The sequence below is a fragment of the Lacerta agilis genome, chromosome 14, assembly GCF_009819535.1.
Source record: "Lacerta agilis isolate rLacAgi1 chromosome 14, rLacAgi1.pri, whole genome shotgun sequence".
Lineage (NCBI taxonomy): Eukaryota > Metazoa > Chordata > Lepidosauria > Squamata > Lacertidae > Lacerta > Lacerta agilis.
Genome location: NC_046325.1, coordinates 23,009,416 through 23,037,132, shown reverse-complemented (window position 1 = coordinate 23,037,132; position 27,717 = coordinate 23,009,416). Strand labels below are relative to the sequence as shown.

Sequence of the window (27,717 nt, the reverse complement as noted above, 5' to 3'; positions counted from 1 at the left end):
CACTTTCTCACTTTCTCTTTTTTCCCCAGGCTTGAGTTCAGTTCACCACAATTTTGTATCTGCTTGCATAATAATAATAATAATAATAATAATAATAATAATAATAATAAATCCACATGAAAATTCAAAGTTGTTTACCTGCATATTCCTCCTAATTTCTGCAAGCAACACTCCCTAATATAATACATTTGCATATGCTGTTTTCATTAATATATGCATTTCTATGCACATTTTCCCCTAAAATACATTTCTTTATTCACATTTTCTTTTGATGGGGTGTGGTGTGGAAGGCCATATTACAGAATTGGAAGGAACCCTGAGGATCATCTGGTCCAACACCCTACTCTGCAATTCAGGAATATGCAGCTGTCCCATACAGGGATCAAACCTGCAACCAGGGTGTTATCAGCACCAGACTCTAAGCAATTGAGCTAACCAGGTGTTTTCTGTGTCAAGTGTTCAAAACATGGACAACATACCCAAATATTTAGACACTTGAGTCTTCACAGATGGGAAATCCTAATTAGGTTTGGGCTTCCTGACATATGTATATTGATGTTTAAATACACCTGCATTTAACATGTCCTCTTCTGAAAACCCTAAACAAAACCATCAGTGTAATCTGGTAGCCATTGAGTCCATCAATTAAACTCACTATGTCATTTAGAAGTACTCTCTCTTATACACAATGGCTTTTAAAGGATGAAATTCAAGAAGTGCATTATTAGTTGGATTGTCAAGTATTATATGTTAACTCTTCTTAGGGGATTTCTAATCTGATTTTTCTTATTTCTTTTCAATCTACTGTTGCCTGCCTCAAACCTCTGGCTATCTTATAATTAAGCAATCATGTAAGGACATATAGAATACAAATACATTTGCAGCACATAAAAACTAATTCTAATAAATTGTGCAAATATTTGCTTTCCCATATGTGGAAATCCAAACACAAAGAAGATGATACACACATGCAACATACACAACAACAACAACAACAACAACAACAACAACAACAACAACAGATGTGGACAAAAGTTCAGAATGTGTGATCCCATGGTTACCACTAATGTGTGACATATTATTAAATAATTGTACTTTAAAATGCTGTGAGTCGGAGCTACACTATGGCTGCAATCTGTTGAAAGTTGTCTCAGAGTGAGTATTACTAAACTCTTTGATATAGACTTCTAAGTAGTTATCTGTAAGGTTGCACTTTCTATGTCAATTGAAACCAGTGGGTCAAGTTATTCATGACTTAAATAATATCAATATCAATATCAATATCAATAGGTATTAAGTGCAACTAACTTCAGTTGAGCTGTTGGCTCCTAATGAGTTCTCATTCACTTACATGCAGATGAAAATTCATAGTATGTTAGAGGCCAGTAGAGAGTCATTCTATATTTGACTATATCACAACTGGTGGCATACCTTTATTAATTTTGATTGCATTTCTTCAATACAAACTAATGATGTGTCCCACTAAATTTTGTTCACCCATCCATAACACATTCATTTCCTTACCTGTGAGATGAGCCTTCTCCCTGTTGGTAGCATTCCTTGTGGGTTGCTTGTGGATTTCACGGTTTCCTTTCATATATATGCAATAATGCCTTTGGGGATTTCTACCCCAAGTGCTTTTCCACGAAGGCAAGATTGCCAGAAGTTTTTCAAAGACCTTTAGCTAGTCAATTGCATCTTAACTAAATCATACAAAAAGGTCATGTATGTTTCAAATAAAACATTCTTGAATTGTATAGCCACAATTGTACCTAATGTTGCATTAGGCCTACTTTGTAAGGAATACTTGATGTTTGTGTTCATTGTATGTTCCTCTATAAGATTATTAACACACACACACACACACACACACACACACACACATGCATTTAAAAAGAGAAAAGAAACAGGGCATTTCCTTGAAAGAACTCTCTGTGTTAGCAAGAGTAGCTGTCTTTTCATAAATCAAGGACAATGCTGACCTCAATCAAAATATGGGAAGACCTTGAAGGACAAGCCACTGGGGCAATTGATAAAGGATTGGGTGACTCCACAAATGTAACACTCATGTCTAAGGAGGTAGGGATTCCTTGAGGTGGTCCTTCCACTCCAAGTTTGACCCTGCTCAAGTGTCAGCCCCTTGCCCCAAACATGGGGCTGAGAATGGATATACACCCAATGCTTCAGCCAAAGCCTACCTACATCTGGAATGAACAAAGTTGTGGGCAATTTTTAAATCCCATAATGTTGTCCTGTGCAGTTTTTATACCCATCTTACACTAGGCCTTTTTTCCCTGCGGGTAGAGGTCACTACGATAGGGTGCCAGAAGGATGAATTCGGATGGAGCAGTTTCATTACTGACATTCATTTTATTAGCTTCACAAAATGCCCCCCCCCCATGGACAGAGGGGGGAAATGTATTGGTTGAGGAGTTTGTGTGTTAGAGAAACTTACATGAAAAAAGGAAGAAGTATTTTAATTTTACTCTTGCATTGTAGTTTCAACTTGTTTCTTTTTAAAAAACAACAACACTATATATTAATGTTAGAATCTATCAGGAGTCTGGGTGGATGACCTACGGGGTCCTTCCTGATTCTTGATTACAAATTCTTAGTATTACTAAACAGATTCCACTTACTCTTTTATTTATCTGTATGTATATAACAATGTAAGCTTTGGGGCGAGGGGAGTTGGAATGCATGGCCTCTAGGGTGCTTTTCAACACTTGATCCCATGAGCACACAGGCTAAGCATAGGTAGCAATATGACTTAAAGATTCCAACAGCCAAGCTCACAACTCCTACATCAGATCTCCAGGGAGACAGCAAGCACCCTGAGATCTATTTAATTGCTCATCTTCCAACATTGTGTATGCAATCAAATGCCAACAGTGCCCTTCAGCTCTCTATATTGGACAAACAGGCCAAACCCTACGCCAAAGGATAAATGGACATAAATCTGATATCAGGAATCACAACAAAATCGAAAATTCTTTCTAGTAGCACCTTAGAGACCAACTGAGTTTGTTCCTGGTATGAGCTTTCGTGTGCATGCACACTTCTTCAGATACACTGAAACAGAAGTCACCAGATCCTTAAATATAGTGAGGGAGTGGGGAGGGGTATTGCTCAGAAGGGTGGTGGGAATGGGTGATCAGCTGATAGGTGTGGAAAACCTGTTGACGACTCTTAACGGCTGTAATTAGTCTTGCAGGGAAAGGCAAGTGGTGAGATGGCTAAAGATAGCTTTGTTATGTATAATGAGATAAGGAATCACAAGACAGAGAAACCAGTAGGAGAACGCTTCAATCTCCCAGGACATTCTATAAAAGATCTCAAAGTAGCTGTCTTAATACAAAGAAATTTCAGAAATAGACTGGAAAGAGAAGTGGCTGAATTGCAACTAATCACCAAACTTAAAACCATGGAGAAACCTGGTTTGAACAAAGACATTGGATTCTTATCTCACTATACATAACAAAGCTATCTTTAGCCATCTCACCCCTTGCCTTTCCCTGCAAGACTAATTGCAGCCGTTTAGAGTCGTCAACAGGTTTTCCACACTTATCAGCCGATCACCCATTCCCACCACCCTTCTGAGTAATACCCCTCCCCACTCCCCCACTATATTTTAGGATCTGGTGACTTCTGTTTCAGTGTATCTGAAGAAGTGTGCATGCACACGAAAGCTCATACCAAGAACAAACTCAGTTGGTCTCTAAGGTGCTCCTGAGATCTTGTTAGTCTTCAGACTCAAAAGCTCCAAGATGCTCTCTGACTCAAACAGCTATCACCCCACCAATCATTCTTTTCACCTGAATTAATTTCATAAACCTTAGAGTGGCATGGGGTTAATATCTATGCATCTCTGAAGGTCCTGTGCCATGACGGTTAGCGTTAGTTCCTATAGCAGCTTAACACCTTCTTTTAAAAAGTGATATTTGCCTGACCATTTCAAAGATAATCAGTTCATTTCTTGTCCAAACTCTAAGTAGTGATGGATGAATCTGTCAGTGTTGGTTTCTCTCAGTTTATCCCATGCCCCTCATTTCAATTCAATTATTCAGATTTCTACATTATATTAAAGTCTTCTTCTTTTAATCCTCATGAATATTCCTCAGCATTTTATTGTAAATGTTCCCAAATATACACCTTTTTCATTGATTTTAGGCACAAATACTACAACCCAGTAAATGCATGCATTGTTTGGCAGGGGAGCTATGTTACAAAATTTTGAGAAGTATGCATTATGAAGATTAACTGTGTTTCAGTTCTCACATTTCCCCCCATAGAAGTACAAAAAAACCCAAATGCTCATGTGAAAATATGAGGTATTTGATTGATCTCAACATGTAGTAAGGCAAGTTGCAACAAATTGCTGTGAATCTTGTTTCCTGAAGCAAAACACCAACTACTTTACTTTTTAAAGAAAATGTTCAGGGCCCCATCCAGATCAAGACTAGAGGTCTGGTGTGCAGGCTTTATGCTTTTCACAAGTGGACCACAGACAACACTAGTTTCTGAAAGAAATCGAGTGATGCTAAAAATGGCATTTAAAAATTGCAGTTAACATCTTATATAGTTGAAGGATAACACAAGGGCAGGAAACTGTGGTCCTCAGATGCAATGTGGAGTCAAACTCCCTCCAGCCCCAGGCTACATGGCCAATGGACAGGTGTACGGGATCTGTACTCAAGCAACATCTGAAAGACCAGAGGTTTCTCAAAAAGAACATATTTTTAATGAAATCAGTGTCTCTTTATGTAACCACTTAAGAATTCCTTTTTAAAAAGACCGTATCAATACCATGCCAATAATGTAAGCACATGATTGTATCTGACAAATTAAAACTCTGAGTACAGGAAGCTCCCTGTTTCCATATGCACAATATTAACAACCTAAATAGTCACTTTGGTGCTACTAATGCAGCGGGTTGACTTCACTGTAGAGGCACACTCTATTGTTTCATGAAACAGATAGTTGCATGTCGAGGTTACCGTCCCAGCTCCCCCAGTAATTCAGACATGACACATTATTTTTGGTTTGGGTTTTTGGCATAATTTTGGCCACAACTTTATTTAAATACATCCAATGTGAGTGGTTGCTTAGGCATTGGAACCGACTACTGTCCCCCCAGCCATGGGACAGCTGACATTCGCTTTTGAGGGCGAAGTCAGAAAGGGTGAACACCTAAGGCAGAAGCGGAGTCGGGCAACGACCCAGGCTTCTCCCCCAAATGCTCCCTAGGACTCCGCTTGGCCCAAGCCTCCCACCACTGGGTATGGACAAAAGCAGAAAGAGTCCCTGGATTCTTTTAACAGAATACCCTTATTTTCAGGGGTAGGCCCAACCAATTTCCTACCCCTGCCCCGCGCATTCAGAGGTAGGCCCAGCCTATCCATACCTCTGAAGCAGCGTTACTAGGGGCAGGCCCAGCCTATCCTGACCCCTAGTGCAAGCAAATTTATACCAATGCCTAACCGCCAACCTTACAAGTTGTGACGATTTGCTACGCAGTAGGCAAAACCAGTGACAAAAGCCAATCAGCCACCGGATAAATTCCTACCAGGCTCCCGCTTCAAAGCAGACAACCCCATGACAGGCATAGCAAGGTCAAGCAGCAAAAACGCCGTTCCCAAATTAGGGAGGGCGGGCGGGAGATCCGTTGCACACCGCAAAAGTGAAACCAAAGTTTCACAAACTTAGGTTTTAAAGGCAAGAACTGTCAATCAACCAAATAGCTACATGCTAAACTCCCCAGCAACTTGCCTCAACCAATCCTAGCTGTGGCCAGCCCAAAACACCCTCCCATTAACTTGGAGCTGCTCCTTTAACCCTTCTGCAACCCGTGCTCTCTTCGATGGGAGAACACGCTTTGCATGTCGAGGTTACCGTCCCAGCTCCCCCAGTAATTCAGACATGACACATTAATTTTGGTTTGGGTTTTTGGCATAATTTTGGCCACAACTTTATTTAAATACATCCAATGTGAGTGGTTGCTTAGGCATTGGAACCGACTACTGTCCCCCCAGCCATGGGACAGCTGACATTCGCTTTTGAGGGCGAAGTCAGAAAGGGTGAACACCTAAGGCAGAAGCGGAGTCGGGCAACGACCCAGGCTTCTCCCCCAAATGCTCCCTAGGACTCCGCTTGGCCCAAGCCTCCCACCACTGGGTATGGACAAAAGCAGAAAGAGTCCCTGGATTCTTTTAACAGAATACCCTTATTTTCAGGGGTAGGCCCAACCAATTTCCTACCCCTGCCCCGCGCATTCAGAGGTAGGCCCAGCCTATCCATACCTCTGAAGCAGCGTTACTAGGGGCAGGCCCAGCCTATCCTGACCCCTAGTGCAAGCAAATTTATACCAATGCCTAACCGCCACACGAGCTACCCCAAGCTCGCCGCCAACCGCTCACAGTCCCAATCCTACCTTTAGTCCCTCCGCAATATCCTCCAACCAGATATCGCTCCCCCGGGGAGAAAGGTGGACTCCATCAGCCCAATAGAGCTGACCTGCCCAAGCATAAATCCTGGGGTGCCTAATAGCGACCCCCCCCAATTCCAGGACCCTAGCAGAAGCTACTGCGTTGACACGCTTCCTGGCCTTCTCTGTACCCTGCGGGTGGAAGCTGCCCCGCCATACCTGCCTCTGGAGCCAATGAGACCAAAACAGCTCACAATCAGGCACCAGCGACCTCAAAACCCCCAGATCCCTTTGGATTGTGGAACGTAGAGTAAGGCAGTCCAAAGCTGGCAAATCGTTTTCCCCCAAGTGCACCACAATGGCGTCAGGGCGGGCCTCCCCATTCAAACGGTGCTGGATTAAAGGTAACAGTTCACACCAGCGCATGCCCCGCCTGGCCATCCAAGAAACCTGCACATGTGGGGGGAAGCCAAGCCCGGCTCCGAGGCCAGATTCCTCTGCGCGAACTCCGGCCCAATGGACAATGCTGTGCCCCACAATCCAAATCCGGGTGGCCGCTACACCTGGAGGGGTCAAAGAAAAAATGTAAGTTCCGGAATTAACGCCGCCTTCCTTACGTAGCCTCTGTAAGCCTCCGACTTCCAGCGACCCATGTTCTTAATCCGCGCTACAGACAAACCCCAATGTGCGGCCGTGGTCGCGGCCCCAATGCGGAAGGAATGGGGGGCAAATCCGACTGCCGAAACACCGCAGGCAGAGATTGCTTTGCGCATTACCCTAGAAAACTGCTGGCGTGTCAAGGGCTGCCCGTCAGCATGGATCAGCAAGGGACCCTCGCCCGCGGGCCTGACTGCGAGATATCTGGCCAAGTCCTTCACAGGGCAAGGCCCACCCTGCCCTGTGGCTGGCAATGCCATGACCGTACCCCTTCCCAACTGGTCAGTTTTAGAGCTACGAATTGTCAATGTCACCTCAGCGTCAGATAGGCTGGCGTCCTGATAGAGCAAGCCCCTGTTAAGCCCGGTTGCGAATGTTTCCAAGAGCACTTCTCCAATCCGCAACGCACCAAAAAAGGTCAAGGAGAAGGCTGCAGCAAAAAGCCGGGCCTCATATTTAGACCAGCAAATAGAACGCAAAGCGGAACGCATGCTGGTAAGCAGCTCAAATGAAATGGGCCGCCTCGCGGCCACCTGGGGAGTGTGAAGCCTACCCCAGCCTTCTAACGCTCTGCGGACCACAAATTTAGCGCAGGGGTCCGAATCAAAAAGGGCCTTAGAGAAGAAGGAAATAGCGGCCGCCTGCAATTTTAAAGTCCTAGCCGCTCTCCCCTGTTGGAAAAGGTGCGCCAGATACTGCAGCACCTGGGAAGATGATGGGCGCAACTCCACCCCCACAGCCACCGACTCTCGGTGAAATGCCAGAAAGTCCTTCCAGGCCTTGTCGTATGACCGAAGGGTGGAAGGGGAAACAGATGCCGCTACTCCCTGCCAAACTACGTGCTGCCAATGGTCCACAGGTATGCCGGGAAGGGTTCCGGGAGAAGCTGTGCGTCCGGGGCGAGCGACCTGAAGCGTTCCATCTGGAAACGGGACAGGGCGTCAGCTATCTCGTTAGTGACCCCAGGCACAAACCGTGCCGAAAATACAATATTGAACCTGAGACAGTGAAGTACGAAAGCCCTGAGGAGGGCCGATACCCTGGGCGAGCGCGAGGACTGCTTTGCGAGAATGGTCACAACCGCCTGGTTGTCCGACCAGAAGCAGACACGCCGGTCCCTGAAGTCCTCGACCCAAATATGCACGGCAACGGCTATGGGGAAAAACTCCAAAAAGGTTAGGTCACGCGTGACTGCCTCCCCTAGCCAGGTTGCAGGCCATGCCTGCGCGCACCAGCGCCCATTCCAGTAAAGGCCGAAGCCCAGGGACCCTGCCGCATCCGAATGCACCTGGAAGTCGGTGTGGAGGTTCCACACGTCCTGCCATAGTGACACTCCGTTGAATTCCTCCAGGAATTGCAACCATACCTTCAAATCAGCCTTCTCTTCCTTAGGCAGTCTGCGCCTATGGTGCGGGCTGTGCATTCCCGCTGTCAACCTATACAAGCGGGAGCAGAACGGTCGGCCGGGAGCCACCACCCTACATGCGAAATTAAGGTGCCCCAACAGTGACTGCAGCTGCCGAAGAGTCACCTTCCTCAAGGGAAGGAGGTCAAGAATGATCCCTCGTAACGCCGCCAACTTCTCCTCAGGTAAGCGGGACGTTTGGGACACTGTATCCAATTGGATACCCAGATAGGTAAGCTGAGTTGCGGGGCCCTCCGTTTTGCCAGCGGCGAGAGGCACTCCCAATTCCTCTGTCAGGGCCTGAAAGGCCCTCATGAGTGTCAAACAGTCTCCTGACTCCCCTGATGACACCAGCAAAAAGTCATCGAGATAATGAGTCACCCCTGATAACCCTGTTTTGTAGCGAAGGGCCCAGTCCAAAAAAGTGCTGAAGCACTCAAAGGCCGCGCATGCGACCGAGCATCCCATCGGCATAGCCTTGTCGAAATAGTAAGCCCCTTCAAAACGAAACCCCAGGAGCCAGAAGTCCTGCGGGTGAATGGGTAACAGCCGAAATGCAGACTCAATGTCGCATTTAGCAAGCAAGGCCCCGGGGCCAAATTTTCTGATTAATTTAATAGCAAAGTCCAGCGAAGCGTATTTCACCGAGCACAGCTCCTGGGGAATTACGTCATTTACTGACGTGCCTCTGGGATGAGATAAGTTATGTATGAGGCGAAACTCCCCAGGGGCTTTCTTGGGCACAATCCCTAAAGGGGAAAGGTGCAAATTCTGAAACGGGGGGCCTCAAAAGGGCCGCCCATGCGACTCAGCGCCAATTCCTTTGCAATCTTTTTTCTGGCCACTTCATGCATTTCACGCACCGACTTTTGGTTAGGGGGGTTCCGTGCCACGGGTAACGCAGCAACCGGAACCCTAAATCCCTGGACAAACCCATCCCGCAGATAGGCCGCTGCCACCGCATTGGGGTAAATGTCCAGCCAATGCAGGAGCGCCGGTATCTTAATTGGGGAGAAGGCCAGGGAGGAGAGGACGCTACTTGCTGCCCCCGGCGCCTGCGGGGGAGGGGGCAGGCTTGGCTGCCTGTGAGGCCCCCCCCCTCTCCCGCCTCGAAAGGGCCGCTTCCCACCAAAGCAGTTGGAGGCGGGGTGATTCCCCCCGCACTTGGAACACCCGTGCCAGTACTTGCATGACTGCCTTTGGCAGGACCCTTTATTAAAGTCCCAACAGGATAGCCGGCGGGTCGCCTTCGATGCCCCCGCCTTTTGCTTAGGTTGTTCCGCCGGCGACTTTTCGATGGACGGGCCCACATACGTGGTCCACAGGTCCAGATCCCTGCGGTCCCAACGAGCAGTATGTATCCGGTGGGCCCTGCGCCTAAACTTCTCATCATAAGTGATTGCCGCTGCCTCGCCCGCCATGGAGTAGGCCGAGCGAACAATGGACTGATAAACCAGCAAATGCAGGGCCCTCCGGGGATAAGCAGCTGCCACTACGCCCGCATATTCCTGAAAACAGTCCAGCCAGCGCTCAAAGGTCCGTTCAGCCTTGGCTGAGCTGGAGCGTTTCTTAGACACTGAGTCGGACTTAGCCTGGCCAGCCGACTCGTCAGCCGGGGGGGCCAATTTGAAAATATCAACATAGCGGCCATCCAGGATCCTGGCACGCATTTTGGAGGATAAGTGACATCCCGGCACTATGTCCCTAGCTTTTTTAGTGGACACCGTTACGTCGGGTAACAGCACCCCGTTCAGGCAGTCCTGGGTGGCGCCATACCTTGCCCTGTGCGAGTTGGCCCTGCGCTGCCATGGCCCATTTTGGCAAACCCGGAACCGATTCCCCGAAGCCCCAATAAAGCCCCAGTTGGGAGTCGGAATCGCATCCGAGCTGTCCGAAGACGTACCTGTCGAAGACGACGAGGAGTCCCCTTTGCGGCCGTTTAGTACGCTTCCCGGCACGCCTGCCGCGACGCCGCTTTCCGCCTGAGGAAACCTTAGCTGGCACCGGCAGGCTGTCCTCAGCCGAGGACTCGGAAGATGGGTCCTGCGCCGCCGTGCCTGCGACAGACTGAGGAGAAACGACAGGTGAGATTACAATACCAGAAGGAGGTGCCTGAACGATCCCCACCGCCCGGCCTGCCCGGGGGTGTGGTGGATCTCCCCCGTCCCCTCCTCCCTTTTCTGGTGGCAGGCGATGGCGATGCACGCGCCGCCGCGCGAGTCGCCGGGCGGGAGGCAACCAGTGGCTGTGGCGACGAAGTGCCCTCGCCCTCCTCACTGGACCCTGAAGTAGTGGCGGGGGAGGCCGCCGCCCGGCGAGAAGATCCCGCCCGGCCCCGTCCACGAGGGGCCGGGCGTTGCAGCAGGCCATCCAGTCCCGCCGCGAGGCGTGCCAAAGCCTCGGGGTCACCCGCCAGGCTAGCGACGAAGGCCTCGACCCTTCCGCCGTCGGGGTGGGGGGCTTGCGATCGCAGCGATTGGGATGGACCCCTGATCACCCTCTTCGATGGAGTAGAGGTTGCCAGGCGAGCTGACTTCTTCTTTTTGGGGCCATCTTAGCTGCGGAGAAATCGACAATTTAAGGAACAGGCCGCGGGCCGTGACCCTATAGGCCAGGCCCCACTGCTACACCAGGTTTCTGGCCTTAAACTTTAAAAGATTGCTAGAGGCTGACGAAATTAATGGCCACCAGGGGGCGCCCGTATCCGGCCACCTAAAATGGCTGCCGTCCACAAAATGGCCGCCTGACGAGTCAGGCCGAGTCCACAACCTCCCCTGGTCACCAGGCCCCCCGGCCTACGCCGAGGGAGGGGGCCTGTCGTCTGATGGAGCAGCCGCAATGTTAGGGCAAGGAAGGCCGCGCCCGGCCGGCGCCGGCCGCCGGGGCACAGCGCGGGCTAACCCCCAAGCAGCGACAGGGAAAGGGGCAGATGCAGAGCCTCCGCTCCCCTGACCCACCCGCGAGAAAATCAACCCCTGGTTCCACGGGGTGGGGGAGGTCGCTGCAAGGCTGCGCGCGGCCCGCGCGCTAAAGGGGGCAGCGGGAAGGGGCCGCGGCCCCCGCAATCCCCTGGTTCCACGGGGTGGGGGGGAGGTCGCTGCGAGGCTGCACGCGACCCCGCGCGCTAAAGGGGGCAGCGGGGAAAGGAGCCGCGGCCCCCGCAACGCGGCCCAACGAGCGGCGGTGGAAAACAGCCCGCTGGGAGGAGGGCAACCCCCCCGCGGCAAAAGCAGGGCTGAAAAAAAAAAACACCCGCCGGTGGCCGCGCGGGTCGGCGATCTCGCCAAGGTGATCGCGCCGCGGTCCGAACCGGTGCGCGGCCGCCCGCTAAGGCTCCGGCGGGTCAGGTTGCCAGGGGAAAGAGCGCCGGTTGAAGCGCTCCCCCCCCACGAGCGGCCGGGAAGGCGGAGCGGCCGAGGGCAAAGGCACAGGCCGGGGAGCAGCTCAGCCACACCCGGCAATGAAGACGGCGCCCGGGGAGTCCAGGAAACCCCGCGGGGGCGCAGCTCCGACGGGTACCCTCCTCTCCCGAGCCCGCCCAGCCACCGGCAGCGGCAAGCGTCCGGAGAGGACAATGAGCGCGCCGGTGGAGGAAAGCTCCCGGCACGCGCGTGCAAAATAAAGCAAGAGCCCACCCCCACGGGTGAAAGAGAAGCCGGGTGCGCAAAGGCCGCCCCCGGCCTCCAGGCGCCTCGCGGGGTACAGGGGTACTAGGGAGCGCTAGAAAGCCGCGCTCAGGAACGGCGGCGGCTAAATGAGCGAGCTCCCCGTCGGAGGGGGGGGAAACAGCCCCCACGCACGGCCGGGAGGCGGCCGATACGGGGGGGGGGGGGGGGGAGCAGTGAGGCTGAGAGAGGAGGATAAGGGCAATAAGAAGGGGGGAAAGTTTTTTTTTTTTTTTTTTTTTGAAGAGGTACAGGAAAACAGAGAGAAATGGGGAAAGCAAGGTAATGAAAAGGCCAATACAACCGTATTGAAGAGCTCCCTCTGCAGCAACAGCAAGCAGACCAAGATCCGTTGCACACCGCAAAAGTGAAACCAAAGTTTCACAAACTAGGTTTTAAGGCAAGAACTGTCAATCAACCAAATAGCTACATGCTAAACTCCCCAGCAACTTGCCTCAACCAATCCTAGCTGTGGCCAGCCCAAAACACCCTCCCATTAACTTGGAGCTGCTCCTTTAACCCTTCTGCAACCCGTGCTCTCTTCGATGGGAGAACACGCTATGCCAACAAGTGTCATGATGGAAAGACATTATTTATTGGTTATGATACCAGAAAAGAAAAAAAGATGATATGTAATAATAATTACATTACAAATGTATTAACCACTGATTAAGCAGAGCAAAACAAAAGCAACCAACATATTGTGTGTGTGTGTGTAGTAGTAGTAGTAGTAGTAGTAGATGGGGCTCATCAACCTGGGAAGGTAGTCCTTTCAAACATGGAATTCTTATTCCTTGCCTACATTTCTTTTCCTACTTGACTACCCTAACAGATTTCTATAAGCTTTCCCCAACATGACCAAATTGGATCCAGCTCTCTAATTTTAAATTTATGTTCAAGTAGTATATTTGGAAACAGTTGATTTCATCAAAATGACACATACTGGAGGTATAGAAATGGAATTGCTTATGGCTTATATTTCAAGTATTTTCTCCAAAGATTCAATCCTTTTTTTGGGGGGGGGGGTGTTAATACAGATAGAGTGGCAACATCTTCCAATTAAACAGATTTTCCATTATAATATTTTGAAATGATATGAATTAGTGCTGTGCAAAAGAAAGAAAGAAAGAAAGAAAGAAAGAAAGAAAGAATTCTCAATCAATTAAAAAAAATGTATTGACTTTTTTTTTAAAAGGGCAGAGAAAAATTCAGTGAAATACAAATATTGGGATATGCAGGGTTTCTGATGTGCTTACTTTATTTTTGAAACAGTTGAAGAGGGTGTTTGAATTTTGAGTTCTATGTACATTCTACAGAGCATTTTACCACTGGTCTTCACCCTTCGTCCTTGCGAATTGCCAGGAATACCCATCATGAGGTAAAGCCTCAAGCTGAAATGATGAACAAATTCTCAGGTGCCCTGAATATGAGACAGAAAAAATGCAACCATATTTTTTTGGGGGGGAGGGTTCAATAAATTGGAGGAAATATTTTGGCATACTACTAAACTGAATATTGGAACATCCCACAGGTTTAAAACAAAAACTGAAACCTCAAGCACTAGCTACAGTGTTCCAAGCCCCCACATTCAACTTCCCAGCACTACTACAAAATAATTCCAAGGATTTATTGACATCAGCCTATTTCAGGACAACATTTTCTTCATCATTCTCTTCTGTAATGCCCCCTTCACATCTTTGTTCCTGAGGGTGTAAATCAGTGGGTTCAACAAAGGGGAGAGAATGTTATTAAAGAGGGCGATCATTCTATCTTTGTTAAGTGAGTAGCTGGAGAAGGGCCTGACATAGGTAAAAAGACAGCTGCCATAGAAGAGCAGGACAACAGTGAGATGAGAAGCACAAGTTGAAAAGGCTTTCCTCATCCCATCTGAAGAATGCATTTCAGAACCCTCAAGATGATGTGACTATAGGAAAGGAGGACACACATGCCTGGTCCAAAGCCCATTACGGGACTAGTAGCCAGCATGGCAATAATACTGCTAGAGATGTCCCCACAGGAGATAGCTACAAGAGGAGGGATGTCACAATAGAAGTAGTTGTTTTTTTTTTTAAATATTTTTTATTGATTTTATCCACTTACAAACAAAAAAAAAAAGATGATTACAATAACTTTGCAAATGTATAATAATTTACAAATTATATCACACCAAACCTATAAATCATAAATCCATGAACTTCCCTTCCTTCATAATATGTCTTCTTTATCTCTTAATTATATTTCGCGCTTTGGATACCTTCCCATATATTTAATCCCTCCTCTAGCTCTTATTTCTAGCTTTCCATCCTCTTTCCAAACTTATATAGTTCCTATCTTTTAATAATTCGCCTCCTAACTTTTGTTTTATAACGCCATCTTCATTCTTATTATATGCCATGAGTTATATACCCATATTTCATATCTTGCAAACCTTTTCCAAATATTCCATAAACTTTCCCCATTCGTTTTTAAACGTTTCCTCCCCCTGTTGTCTGACTCTTATTGTCATTTTAGCTATTTCCATATATTCAGTGATTTTCTGTTGCCACTGCTGCACAGTTGGTATTGTCTTTTGTTTCCAGACCTGGGCCAGCAGTAGTCTCGCTGCCGTTGTGGCATAGAGAAAAAACTTCTGGTCTGAAATTTTAATCTCTGGTCCGACCATCCCTAGAAGGAATGCCTCTGGGAATTTTTTAAATGTGTACTTAAATATTTTTTTAAGTTCATTATAGATACTTTCCCAAAATTGCTTTACTAAATCACATGTCCACCAAAGATGAAAAAACTCCCCATCATTCACCTCACACTTCCAACAGTTTTTACTTCCTTTTTTATAGAGTTTCTTAAGTTTAATTGGAGTGAGGTGCCAACGGTACATCATCTTATATAAGTTCTCCTTCAATGATGTACACGCTGTAAATTTCATACTTATATTCCATAGTCTTAACCATTTAACAAATTCAATGTTGTGACCGATGTCCATGGCCCACCTTATCATCACAGTTTTTATCTCCTCGTCTTTCAAATTCCATTCGAGCAAGTAATCATAAGCCTTGGATAAAGTTTTTGTATTGTTTTGGGCAACCTCCTTCTCCAACCATGACCTTTCTGATTTTAAAGCCTTTCATTTTTTTATCTTTTGCGAAGACGCTATTTAACTGATGATATTCTAGCCAACTTAATAGCCTTCCTTTGATTTTTTCATATGGCTTTATCACCTGTGTGTCACCATCCATTTCTAATAATTCTCTATACGTTATCCAGTTCCTTTCTATATTTAATTTTTTAATTGCGAAGGCTTCTTGTGGTGACACCCAGCCTGGCGTCTTCGCCTCGAACCAGTCTTTGTATCTGGCCCACACCTGGTACAATGGTCTCCTAATTATATGATTTAAAAACCCTTTGTGTACCTCTACCTTGTTGTACCATAGGTAGGCGTGCCACCCAAATCTATTTTCTACCCCCTCCAATTCAAGTATGTCAGAATTTTTTTAATCTAATCCATTCTCCCAGCCAATCAATGCACGCCGCCTCATAATAGATTTTAAGGTCAGGTAACGAGAAACCACCCCTTGTCTTTTTATCCGTTAATAGTCTGTAAGCAATTCTCGGCTTCTTTCCTTGCCAAACAAATGCTGAGATGATTTTCTGCCATTCTCTGAAGTATTTCTGATTGGTTATAATAGGAATATTTTGGTAGAGAAAAAGTATCTTCGGTAGGATTGACATCTTGATCGCGGCAATCCTTCCCAGGAAGGACAAATTCAGTCTTCCCCAGATTTCCAGCTTATTTTTAATTTCCTTCCAGAGTACCTCATAGTTGTCTTTAAACAAGTTAACATTCTTTGTTGATAGCCAAATACCTAAGTACTTTATCTTCTTCACAATCCCAATTTCTGTTTCTTTTTGGATTTGTTCATATTGTTGCTCACTCAAGTTCTTAACCATCATTTTTGTTTTATTTTTATTGATTTTTAAACCTGCCAATGCACCGAATTCTGAAATGACCTTCAAAGTCTCTCCAATAAATAAATCTGGTTCTTCTATAGTGATTACAATATCATCAGCAAAGGCTTTAACTTTGTACTCTTTACTTCCATGTCTTATGCCTTTGATATTTCCTGATGTTCTAATCTCATGTAGTAACACCTCTAAAGTTAGTATAAATAAAAGTGGAGAGAGTGGACAACCTTGTCTTGTACCTTTGGTAATATTAAAATTTTCCGTCAATTCATTATTTACAATTAATTTGGCTTTTTGTTCATTATATATTGCCGCTATACCCCTCCTAAATTTAGTGCCGAATCCTAATATTTCCAAATTTGTTTTCATAAAGGTCCAAGACAGGTTGTCAAATGCTTTTTCAGCATCCAGGAAAATTAAAGCCGCAGATTTATCAATCCTCAAATCCAAATACTCAATAATGTTTAACATTGTCCGCATATTGTTTTTCACTTGTCGCCCTGGAAGGAAACCTGCCTGGTCTTGATGAATGTAGTAAGCCATAATCTTTTTCAATCTTTGGGCCAAGATGTTAGTGTATAATTTATAATCATTATTTAATAATGATATTGGCCTATAGTTTTTCACACATAAAAGATCTGAATCCTGTTTTGGAATTAGCGTAATATACGCCTCTTCCCAAGACCGAGGCAGTTGTCCCTTTTCCATTATATTGTTCATGACCTCCCTCAGTGGTGAGACCAACTGCTGACTTAATTTTTTATAATATTTTATTGAGATGCCATCGGGTCCCGGAGCCTTTTCGTTTTTCCCCTGCTTTATTGCCTCTACAATTTCTTCTTCTGTAATCTGTTTTTCTAATTGATCTACTTCTTCTTGAGTCAGTTGTCTTAGTTTATGTTGTTGCAGATATCCTTTAATCTTATCACTGTATTCTTTTGGTGCTTTAAGTAGAAGTAGTTGACCTTGTTCATACCACAAAGAGGCAGGCGGAATGTGATAAGGGTGTGAATTGTGGTGTTGAGTGAACTTGTGAACCAAGAAGCTGACACCAGTTGGGAACAGAGTTTGTAATTCATGACCACATTATAGCGGAGAGGATTGCAGATGGCAACGTAACGATCATAAGCCATGGCAGCCAACAGAAGGGTCTCAGTACCAATGAATAAGATGAAGAAAAAGAGTTGCACCTTGCATCTTTCATATGAGATGGCATTTCTTCCTGAAATCAGGTGCACAATTATCTGAGGAATGGTGGTTGTAGTCTGGCAGATGTCCAGGAGGGATAGGTTACAGAGGAAGAAGTACATGGGAGTTTGAAGGCTCGGTTCCATGGAGACAAGTGTGATGATGAGAATATTCCCCAACAGTGTGAAGAGATAAGTGATGAGGAGAAATCCTGAAAGGAGGAAACACCATTCATAACAGTTTGAAAACGTCAGAAGGATGAATTCAGATGGAGCAGTTTCATTACTGACATCCATTTTATTAGCGTCGTAAATCATTTTTATCTATAGACAGAGAAAAAATACTTTTATTAGTTGGGCGGGTAATTAAACAAACAAAGGGAGAAGCATTTAAAACTTATGCTTCCTCCAATGGATTTACATCAGCCATATATAACTTAAAGCGCCTCTCTGAGTATTATCAAATTGGGAACAACATTAAATCCTGTAAAAGATATCACTTTCGTGGATAATGATGATGATGTCACCCATCTGACTGGGTTGCTCCAGCCACTCTGGGCAGCTCCCAACAAAATATTAAAAACACAATAAACCATAAAACATTGAAAAAAATCCCTATACAGGGCTGTCTTCAGATGTCTTCTAAAAGTTACATATTTGTTTATTTTCTTGACATCTGATGAGAGGGTGTTCCCTAGGACAGGCAACACTACTGAAATGGCTTGTTGGTTCAAGCTTAGTTCTGATCATGTCAGACTTTTTTTCCCTTTCTTCTTTAAACTCCCCAGCAAGAATTGAGATAATATCAGAATTAACTGCTTTATAGACCACTTAACATAGAATATCAGCAGTGCAAAACACAGAGAAGGGGAGGAGTTATTATATAATTCACCAGAAAGAGAGAGAGAGAGAGAGAGAATCACACTTCAGGGAATGATGAAGCAACATGAATATTTTAAACTGTCTCTGACCATTGCTTGTTATTGATTGCCATGGAATCCCAAAAAGCAGGTGCTCCAAAACTAAATGCCTTGCTGCAAACAAATGAGATTAATTGTGCTCCCCCAATGACTACAGTGACAGCACAGAGAAATAAAGAGTGAAAATGCAACACCTCTCATTTTTTTATGAACAGTAAATCCGAGTGGGGAGATATTTCCATGTTAGTTTGGTACAACTGAACAATTAATGAAGGTTAAATCTACAATGAAAGTTAAAGTCTACTAGCTACAATGACTATCTTTCTGCCTCTGCTCTGAGAAGCCATCTGTGCCTTTGAAAGCCAGTTGATGGGGATCATAAATTGGGAGAATGCTGTACTCAGCTTCTGCTTGGGGGCTGCCATTAGGTATCTGGCTGGTCACTGTGAGAGCCAGATACTGCACTACAGTGGTGCTGTAGTCTGATTTGACATGGCTCTTTTTACATTCAATTTATCCTTAGAAAAGATGGTCTGAAATACGTTTAGTATCAGCATGGCACTAAATATCAAATTTTCATTAAATGGCATTTACATAAGACTGAGATACCTGCAAGGCTTACCAATTAGAATCCTTTAAACTGTCTTTAAATCTTGGATACCCAAAACGGGAGGGGGAGTTCTTACTGTATATTTTCTCTGTGTTGCAGTTCATGGCAGTAAGTCAAAGATTGCAAACTGTCCTATTATCTTTCAGTGTGTGCTTTTATATATTTATGAGCATGCTAGTTGGGCCTCCCCACTGTGGCAGCATGTATATAGGTGTCTGGTGGTGGAGAACCAAAGGGAGTGTAGAAAAAACAAAACATTAAACTAATCCCACTGGTATAAGTTTAATGATTCACATTATTTGGACATTTTTCACTGAAAACACAGTTGATAAAGGTACTGTGAGGACACTTAGAAACTTTGAAGAGTTTGGGGCCATTTTGCCCTGCGAGATTCCCAGGTTAAGAGTCTTACAGAGCTATTTGGGTCACTGATTGACAGGACCAGTCGTCCCTATGACCTACCATTCTCTTGGTGAAATAAGGCTTACTTATGTTAGACTTTCATTAGAACCTTATTGAAATCCTGAGTAAAAAGGCACTGGGAATGGTCAGCATAATAAAGAGGACCTCACCCTCTCACCCATACAATAGGGCTTGTGAAAATGAAGAGCTATGCCACACCATAAACATTGTTGGAATCTCTCAACTAGGAATTTTGTCATGCACCATGACAAAATTCAATGCTAGGCAACTCCCGGGCGTTTCCAACTTTAACAAAGTGCCATTCCAACTGCCCCGCTTCTATGACAACTCCGATTAGCTGTGGTAGTCTCGATCCTTCATCCTTCCTAAGTGCCTGCATTTCCATCAAAGCTCAGGAGTACACATCATGAGGTAAACTTGCAAGATTCTTTTTCCAATCAGGAATCAAAGGGAGAAAGGGAGGCTGAAAAATGCTAAAGGAGCATTGACTGAAAAGAAAATATTGGGCATCTTAGCAACAATCAAATAACCCCAGAACCCTGCATCAACTGACATTCTAAACAAATCTTCAAGTGCACCGAATATGAAACAGAAATATGTAACCTTAGGTGGTGTCCAGCCAAAAACTTAGATGATAGATTTTTTTTATTTTTTATTTATTTTTACAGCAGTGTTTCGTATACAACCCTGATACCTTTCTGTACCATCATAATAACATGAAATTCTGGACCCTAGTTAAAGCTGCTCCAAACCCCAAGTTCTACTCCCTGGCACAATTGAAAAGTAAAGACAATAATTTCATGGTATTTTCTTCATCATTCTCTTTTGCAGTGCCCCCTTCATATCTTTGTTTCTGAGGGTATAGATCAGTGGGTTCAACAAAGGGGAGAGTATGTTGTTAAAAAGGGCAATCTTGCTATCCTTGCTGAGTGAGTAGCTGGAGAAGGGCCTGATATATTGAAAAATAGAGCTGACATAGAAGAGCAGGACAACTGTGAGATGAGAAGTACAAGTTGAAAAGGCTTTCCTCATCCCAGAGGAAGAATGCATTTTCAGAACCCTCAAGATGATGTGAATATAGGAAAGGAGGACACACATACCTGGTCCAATGCCCATTACAGGGCTAGCAGCCAGCATGGCAATAATATTGCCAGAAATATCTCCGCAGGAGATAGCTAGGAGAGGAGAGATGTCACAGAAGAAGTAGTTGATCTTATTGATACCACAAAGGGGCAGGCGCAATGTGAAAAGGGTGTGGATGGTGGCATTGAGTGAACTTGTGAACCAAGAAGCTGACACCAGTTGGGCACAGAGTTTGTAATTCATGACCACATTATAGCGGAGAGGATTGCAGATGGCAACGTAACGATCATAAGCCATGGCAGCCAACAGGAGTGCCTCAGCACCAATGAATAAAACAAGGAAAAAGAGTTGCATCATGCATCTTTCATGTGAGATGGCATTTGTCCCTGAGATCAGATGTAGTATTATCTGTGGAATAGTGGTTGTAGTCTGGCAGATATCTAGGAAGGATAGGTTGCTCAGAAAGAAGTACATGGGAGTTTGAAGGCTTGGTTCTACAGAGACAAATGTGATGATGAGAATATTTCCCATGAGTGTACAGAGATAAGTGATGACCAGAAATCCAGAGAGGAGGAAATTCCATTCATTACTGTTTGAAAATGCAAGAAGGATGAATTCGAAAGGAGTGGTTTCATTACTGACATCCATTTTATTACATTAATAGATTGATTTTTATCTGTGGACAGAAGCACATATATGTTATTTGGTGTTGTGGTGCAGAAAATTTAATGAACAAAGAAGAAGTGTTAGACTTTCACTCTTGCTATGTAGCTTCAACTTGTTTCATTTTTAGCTATCTATATATCAGTGTTGGAACCTGTGAGGAGCTTAGGTCGATTTCCTGCAAATTCTTTCCCAACACTTGATCACAAATTCTTAGGTTTACTAAGGATCTTTGACTAACTCTTACATTTTTCAGTATATACTAATTTAAGCTTTGACAGGGCAGAGGAGCTTTTTACTGGGTCACCTACAGATTCCTTTCCTTCTCCTGATCAAAGAATTTACTTTATTATCTCTGAAGTGGCCTAGGGAGATCTCCTTTTAAGTAAATTAAAACTGTTAAGTTGGCATGGGAACTAGATAACTTGTCAATTGCTGCATGGAACAGACTCTTAAGAGATGTATACATATTAAAACCACCTCAGCTGAATATTATAGAATCTGGCTAGATCTCTTTCAGAAGAAAAAAATATGTGACCTGAGTCCAACAGAATCCCAGTCTCTACATGTGTAGCCTGTGTGTTCACCCAAGGATGTGTGAGTCTTTCAATTTCAGTTCCACCTCCCACCATACTTTTCCACACTCTCACATCTAACTTGCATTTTATTAAAAGAAAAACCCTCTTGAAAATTCAGCAGCATTTTACTGCATATTTCTCATAATATACAGTTTTTAAAACCCATTTCCCCTAATATAATGTATTTGTGAATGTTATATATGGTAGATGCATGTTATGCACATCTTACTCTACTAAATACAATTTTTTATACAATAAGTTGTTTACTTTTTATAGAATGAACATCTATTTGGAAATAAGTTAAATTATGTCCAATTATGTCACAATAAAGTGCATTTACAATTGGAGTATCAATGGAGAAACATGTCGATGTATGGCTGAGTTCTCTTAGCTGAAGATGACTAAGGCTATTAATGAACTACAATCTAAGTTCCACAACAGCAGAAAAATGCAAATGCCAACATGTCAGTTCAGGTCACTGTGCCACCCAACAGAACAGATATCATCTCCTCACCATACCCTTTTTCATCTGGACACGTAGTGAGGAAAGTTGCAACACAACACCTTGAATCTTGTTTCCTGAAGCAAAGCACCAACTACTTTATTTCTTTTTCAGGAAAAGCAATTTGCAGGGCCCCAATCCAGATCAGGACCATAGGAGTGGTGGGAAGGTTTTACCCTTTTCACAACTGGACTACAGAGAACCAACTTTTAGATGATGGTGATGATGATGATGATGATGACAGTAATAATAATAATAGCAGCAGCAGCAACAACAACAACAACAACACAAGATGCCACCCATCTGACTGGGTTGCCCCAGCCATTCTGAGCAGCTCCCACCAAAATATCAAAAACACAATAAAACATCAAACATTTAAAATCTTCTTCTTGGGGGCTGCCCTTAGGTATCTGGTTTGTCACTGTGAGAAATGGATCCTGAACTACAATGGTGCTATAGTCTGATTTGACATGACTCTTCTTACATTCAATTTATCCTTCGAAAAGACAGTCTGAAACACATTCAGTATCAGCTTAACATTAAATATCAGATTTGCATACAGTGGAATTTACAAAAGACTGAGATACCTGCAAGGCTTATCAATTAGAATCCTTTAAACGTAATTTAAACCTTGGCCACCCAAATGGGAAGGAGGTGTTCTTTCTGAATACTTTCTCTGTGTTGCAGTTCATTGCAGAAAGCCAAAGAGTGCAAATTATCCTATATTCTTTGTGGTGCTTTTCTATATATTTGTGAGCATGCTAGTTGGGCCTCCCCTGTGTGGTGGCATGTGTGTGGTTGCCTGGAGGTGGAGAACCAAAGGGAGTGTGGAAAATCCCAAGGAAACTAGTCCCACTCGTATAAATTTAATGAGTCACATTATTTGGTCATTTTTCACTGAAAACAAAGTTGATAAAAATACTGTGAGGACACTTAGAAACTCTGAAAAATTAATATGTTAAGGAGAAAGTAAGTTTTGTAAGATCTGTTGGGGCATTGTGCACAATGGCCAGAGAATGTACAAAATCCAGTCAATGTATGTGTATTCCCAAATTCTGTTGGAGACTATGTGTTACTGACTGGGAATGTGAAGAATGCCCTCTTCTGGGAAGAATTATTTGCATAGTCTCCACAATGACTGTTGGACAGTGGTGGGTGATTATGCACATTAACTGCTCTACTTACCTTGCTGAGGTCCTGGACTGCAAGTTGGACGTAGAGGAATGGTGGGAGGAACCAGCTGGAGAACCACAAAAGAAAGAAGGCTCAGAACCTAGGGAGTGGCAGTGGGGTAACGATGTGTGTTCAGAGGGGGAAGAGGGAGAAGACTGAGAAGAGGAGGTACTGGAATATGAAAAAGTAACAAGATTTAGTGAACAGGAAGAGGCTGTAGCAGGGAACAATCCAGAGGCAGAAGTGGAGGCTAGAGAAGAAGGAGGCCAAGATCGAGTTTCCCCAGGGGAAAGCTCATAGTTTTAAAATCCAAGGCATATGAAAAGATTGAATGAAATAAAAGGCAGCACAACACTGAGGCAGGCACTGGGGAACCACTTTCGATTTGTGAGTTTCACGGTGAGAGGCAGTATATATTTTTATTGGTTTTATCAGTTACAATTGTAGCAAGTGATTTTAAAAATGCAATACAGATCTCAACTTAAACAGCTTGTTGAAAAATAAAGACAACAGAGAGGGCACCTGTCTAAAGTAGACACTTTAGATCTTCTAAAGGGAAGTATTTATAAGATAATGTGAAGTCCCTGATAATAGAAGTCCCTAAAAATGAGTCCAAATAGACTACAGTGATAAAGCTCATATTAACAGTATCATAAGCCAGAGAAAACATAAATTTTCCATTGTTACCTTCATAAATTAGTTTGGTGCAAACAATAAATAACCCCTTTAAAAAAACCTCCATCAAATATAGAGAAAACTGTGAGTGAAAATTAGCAAAGAGAAGTGTCCTTTTATTTTGTTCTATAGATCATCTTACCAGTGGTCCGTACCCTTCATCCAGTGCTATTTTTATAGGGGAAAAAGTTGCAGAAGGTCACAATGAACACCTTCCTTTTTCTCTTATACTGGCAAAGGTGTCCACCTGAGACCTGCTGGAACTGAGTTCCGGTGAGTTCCACCTGAAAAAGCCTCGTCTTCATCCTTCCTGAGTGCCTGCATTTCCATCCAAGCTCAGGAGTACACATCATGAGGTGAACTCCTCCCAAGGGACTTTTTTTGGATCAGGAATCATAGGCATTAAGGGAGGTTGAAAAATGAGGCAGAAGCATTTACAGGAAAGAAGACCCTGGGCATCTTAGCAACAATCAAGTAATTTCAGAACCCTACTCCAATTGACATTCTAAAAACATTCTCAAGTGAATTGAACATGAAATAGAAATATATAACCTTTGGGAGTGTGCCCCCCTCAGAAACGATGTAACATTATTTTTTTACAACACTGTTTGGAACATACCCCTGACATTCAGGGCCATAGGTAAAGTGATCCAAACCCCAACTTCCATTCCCTTGCACACTTAAAAAGTAAAGCTAAGGATTTCATGCTATCTGTGTATGCTACCTCTTTAAGGAAAGGATTTTCTTCATCATTCTCTTTTGCAGTGCTTCCTTCACATCATTGTTTCTGAGGGTATAGATCAGTGGGTTCAACAAAGGGGAGAGTATGTTGTTCAAAAGGGCAATCTTGCTATCTTTGCTAAGTGAGTAGCTGGAGAAGGGTCTGACATACTGAAACATAGAGCTGCCATAGAAGAGCAGGACAACTGTGAGATGAGAAGCACAAGTTGAAAAGGCTTTCCTCATCCCAGAGGAAGAATGCATTTTCAGAACCCTCAAGATGATGTGAATATAGGAAAGGAGGACACACATACCTGGTCCAATGCCCATTACAGGGCTAGCAGCCAGCATGGCAATAATATTGCCAGAAATATCTCCACAGGAAATAGCTAGGAGGGGAGGGATGTCACAGAAGAAGTAGTTGATCTTATTGATACCACAAAGGGGCAGGCGCAATGTGAAAAGGGTGTGGATGGTGGCATTGAGTGAACTTGTGAACCAAGAAGCTGACACCAGTTGGGCACAGAGTTTGTAATTCATGACCACATTATAGCGGAGAGGATTGCAGATGGCAACGTAACGATCATAAGCCATGGCAGCCAACAGGAGTGGCTCAGTACCAATGAATAAGATGAAGAAAAAGAGTTGCATCATGCATCTTTCATATGAGATGGCATTTGTCCCTGAGATCAGATGCACTATTATCTCTGGAATGGTGGTTGTAGTCTGGCAGATGTCTAGGAGGGATAGATTGCTTAGAAAGAAGTACATGGGAGTTTGAAGATTTGGTTGTAAGCAGACAAGAATGATGATCAGAACATTCCCCATCAGTGTAAAGAGATAAGTGATGAGCAGAAATCCAGTGAGGAGAAAACGGCATTCATTAAGCTTTGAAAATGCCAGGAAGATGAATTCAGATGGAGCGGATTCATTACAGACTTGATCCATTTGATGAGCTTCATAGATAGATTGTTATCTGCTGTTACATTATTAGTGAAAAAAGCAAAATATATTATTAGTGATAAAACAGGAAATTGAATTAGCAAAGCATTAAAATTTTGGCATTGCAAAATAGTTTCAACTTTTTGTTTCATTTTTCGCTATCTGCATATGTGCTAACGTAAGTTTGTGGGACAGCATTGGGCTAGATGGTCTCCAGGATCCTTTCCATCTCTTGATCTCAATTTTAGACAAGAGGTTGCCTTACGACTTGGCCTGTGAATGATCTCTTTTATTAATTAGAGATCACATGTTGCCATAGGAACTAAATTGCTTGCCAATTGCCATAGGACCAGAGAACAGACAGATATTTACACATAACCAAGCTAAGCATAATAATAAATAAATAAATAAATAAAATATATACCCTACCCATCTGAAGAATTGATGCTTTTGAATTATGGTACTGGAGGAGACTCTTGAGAGTCCCATGGACTGCAAAAAGATCAAACTTATCCATCCTTAAAGAAATCAGCCCTGAGTGCTCACTGGAAGGGCAGATCCTGAAGTTGAGGCTCCAGTACTTTGGCCACCTCATGAGAAGAGAAGACTCCCTGGAAAAGACCCTGATGTTGGGAAAGATGGAGGGCACAAGGAGAAGGGGATGACAGAGGATGAGATAGTTGGACAGTGGTCTTGAAGCGACTGGCATGAGTTTGGCCAAACTGCGGGAGGCAGTGGAGGATAGGGATGCCTGGCGTGCTCTGGTCCATGGGGTCACGAAGTGTCGGACACGACTGAACGACTGAACAACAACAACAACCCATATGGGTGGGTTTTCCCAGACACTCTGGCCAGCTTACAACACATTCAAAATGGCAAAACATATATAATTGATATAATCAAGGTAGATATTTGTGCGAAAAAGTAAGGAGATAGCAGTTAGTGTCAGACAGAATCTGGAAGCTTGTGGAGTCTAAAAAGCTAACAACATACAGTATTAGAGTACTGTCTGTCATTCTTGAGAGCTGATATGGGAGCAGGGGATTTGGCTGTCTGCTGGGGTGGTTCAGCCTTACATTTACTTATGCTTAACTCAAATATGACAAAATTCCAATAAATGTCCAATGACCAAATTCAAAAGAAATCCAAAGTTCCGTAAGAACTCTTCACTAAAATGTCTCACCATTCATATTTGAGGTGAGTGTAATAAACTGTGTTCTCATTCCTCACACATATCTTTTACAATGTTATATGGCCAGGTGGTCTCAGCTGTGTCTGGAAGTGCAAAGGAGTTGATTTATACCATAAACTTATACATGTCTATATGGAGATTAACTCCCATTGAGTTGAGCATTTCCCAGTTCTAGTTGAGATTGCTACCTTGATTGTGGGAAATGTTTTCCGGGACAGCAATGAAAGAGTGAACACTGTTAATTTAAGCGGTATGAGTTTATTAATAAAATATACTCTTAATCCTGCAGCAGAGATAACACTCAAATGAAAACTTTTGTCAGTTCTGTTCTTCACATCACCCAGTTTAGTGGATAGCACATTTTCCTTATAGTTTGCTCCCCCCCGAACTCATAGTGAGGTAAATTAGGATTCATTTGGAAGCCCCTTCCTCATTGGTTCAGGCCTGTAAAACAGGGGTCAGCAACCTTTTTCAGCCATGGGCTGGTCCACCATCTCTCAGACCATGTGGTGGGCCGGACTATTTTTTTTTGGGGGGGGGGGAATGAATGAATTCCTATGCCCCACAAATAACCCAGAGATGCATTTTAAATAAAAGCACACATTCTACTCATGTAAAAAAAAAACAACCATGCTGATTCCCGAACTGTCCATGGGCCGGATTGAGAAGGCAATTGGACCGCATCTGGCCCATGGGCCTTAGGTTGCTTGCCCCTGCTGTAAGACATCCTTCCAGGAAATGAAAACAGGCCAGGGAAGAAAACCCAAGAAGGGATTAATCACAAGAAGGCCCGCAGTCTTAGTAATGGCATCCTGTGTTGGTTATAGAGAAAGAGTTCTTACCAAATACTTTTTCTGTGTGCAGTTCCTTGCAGGAATCCCAAGAGTGAGAAGCGTTTTATTTCATTTCAGTTAAATAAATGCTGCATGGTGCTTTTA

At 44.1% G+C, this 27,717-nt stretch overlaps 2 protein-coding genes across 2 annotated transcripts; both read right to left on the bottom strand.

Moving 5' to 3' along the window:
• Positions 1 to 20,049: 20,049 nt before the first annotated feature.
• Positions 20,050 to 20,982, bottom strand: LOC117057769 (olfactory receptor 5V1-like). The gene has a single exon (XM_033168609.1). It carries the CDS (start codon positions 20,980 to 20,982, stop codon positions 20,050 to 20,052), a length of 933 nt encoding a protein of 310 aa, XP_033024500.1.
• Positions 20,983 to 24,645: 3,663 nt separating this feature from the next.
• LOC117057768 (olfactory receptor 5V1-like) lies at positions 24,646 to 25,593 on the bottom strand. Its single transcript, XM_033168608.1, has one exon. The coding sequence runs from the start codon at positions 25,591 to 25,593 to the stop codon at positions 24,646 to 24,648; it is 948 nt and encodes a 315-aa protein (XP_033024499.1).
• Positions 25,594 to 27,717: the final 2,124 nt, after the last annotated feature.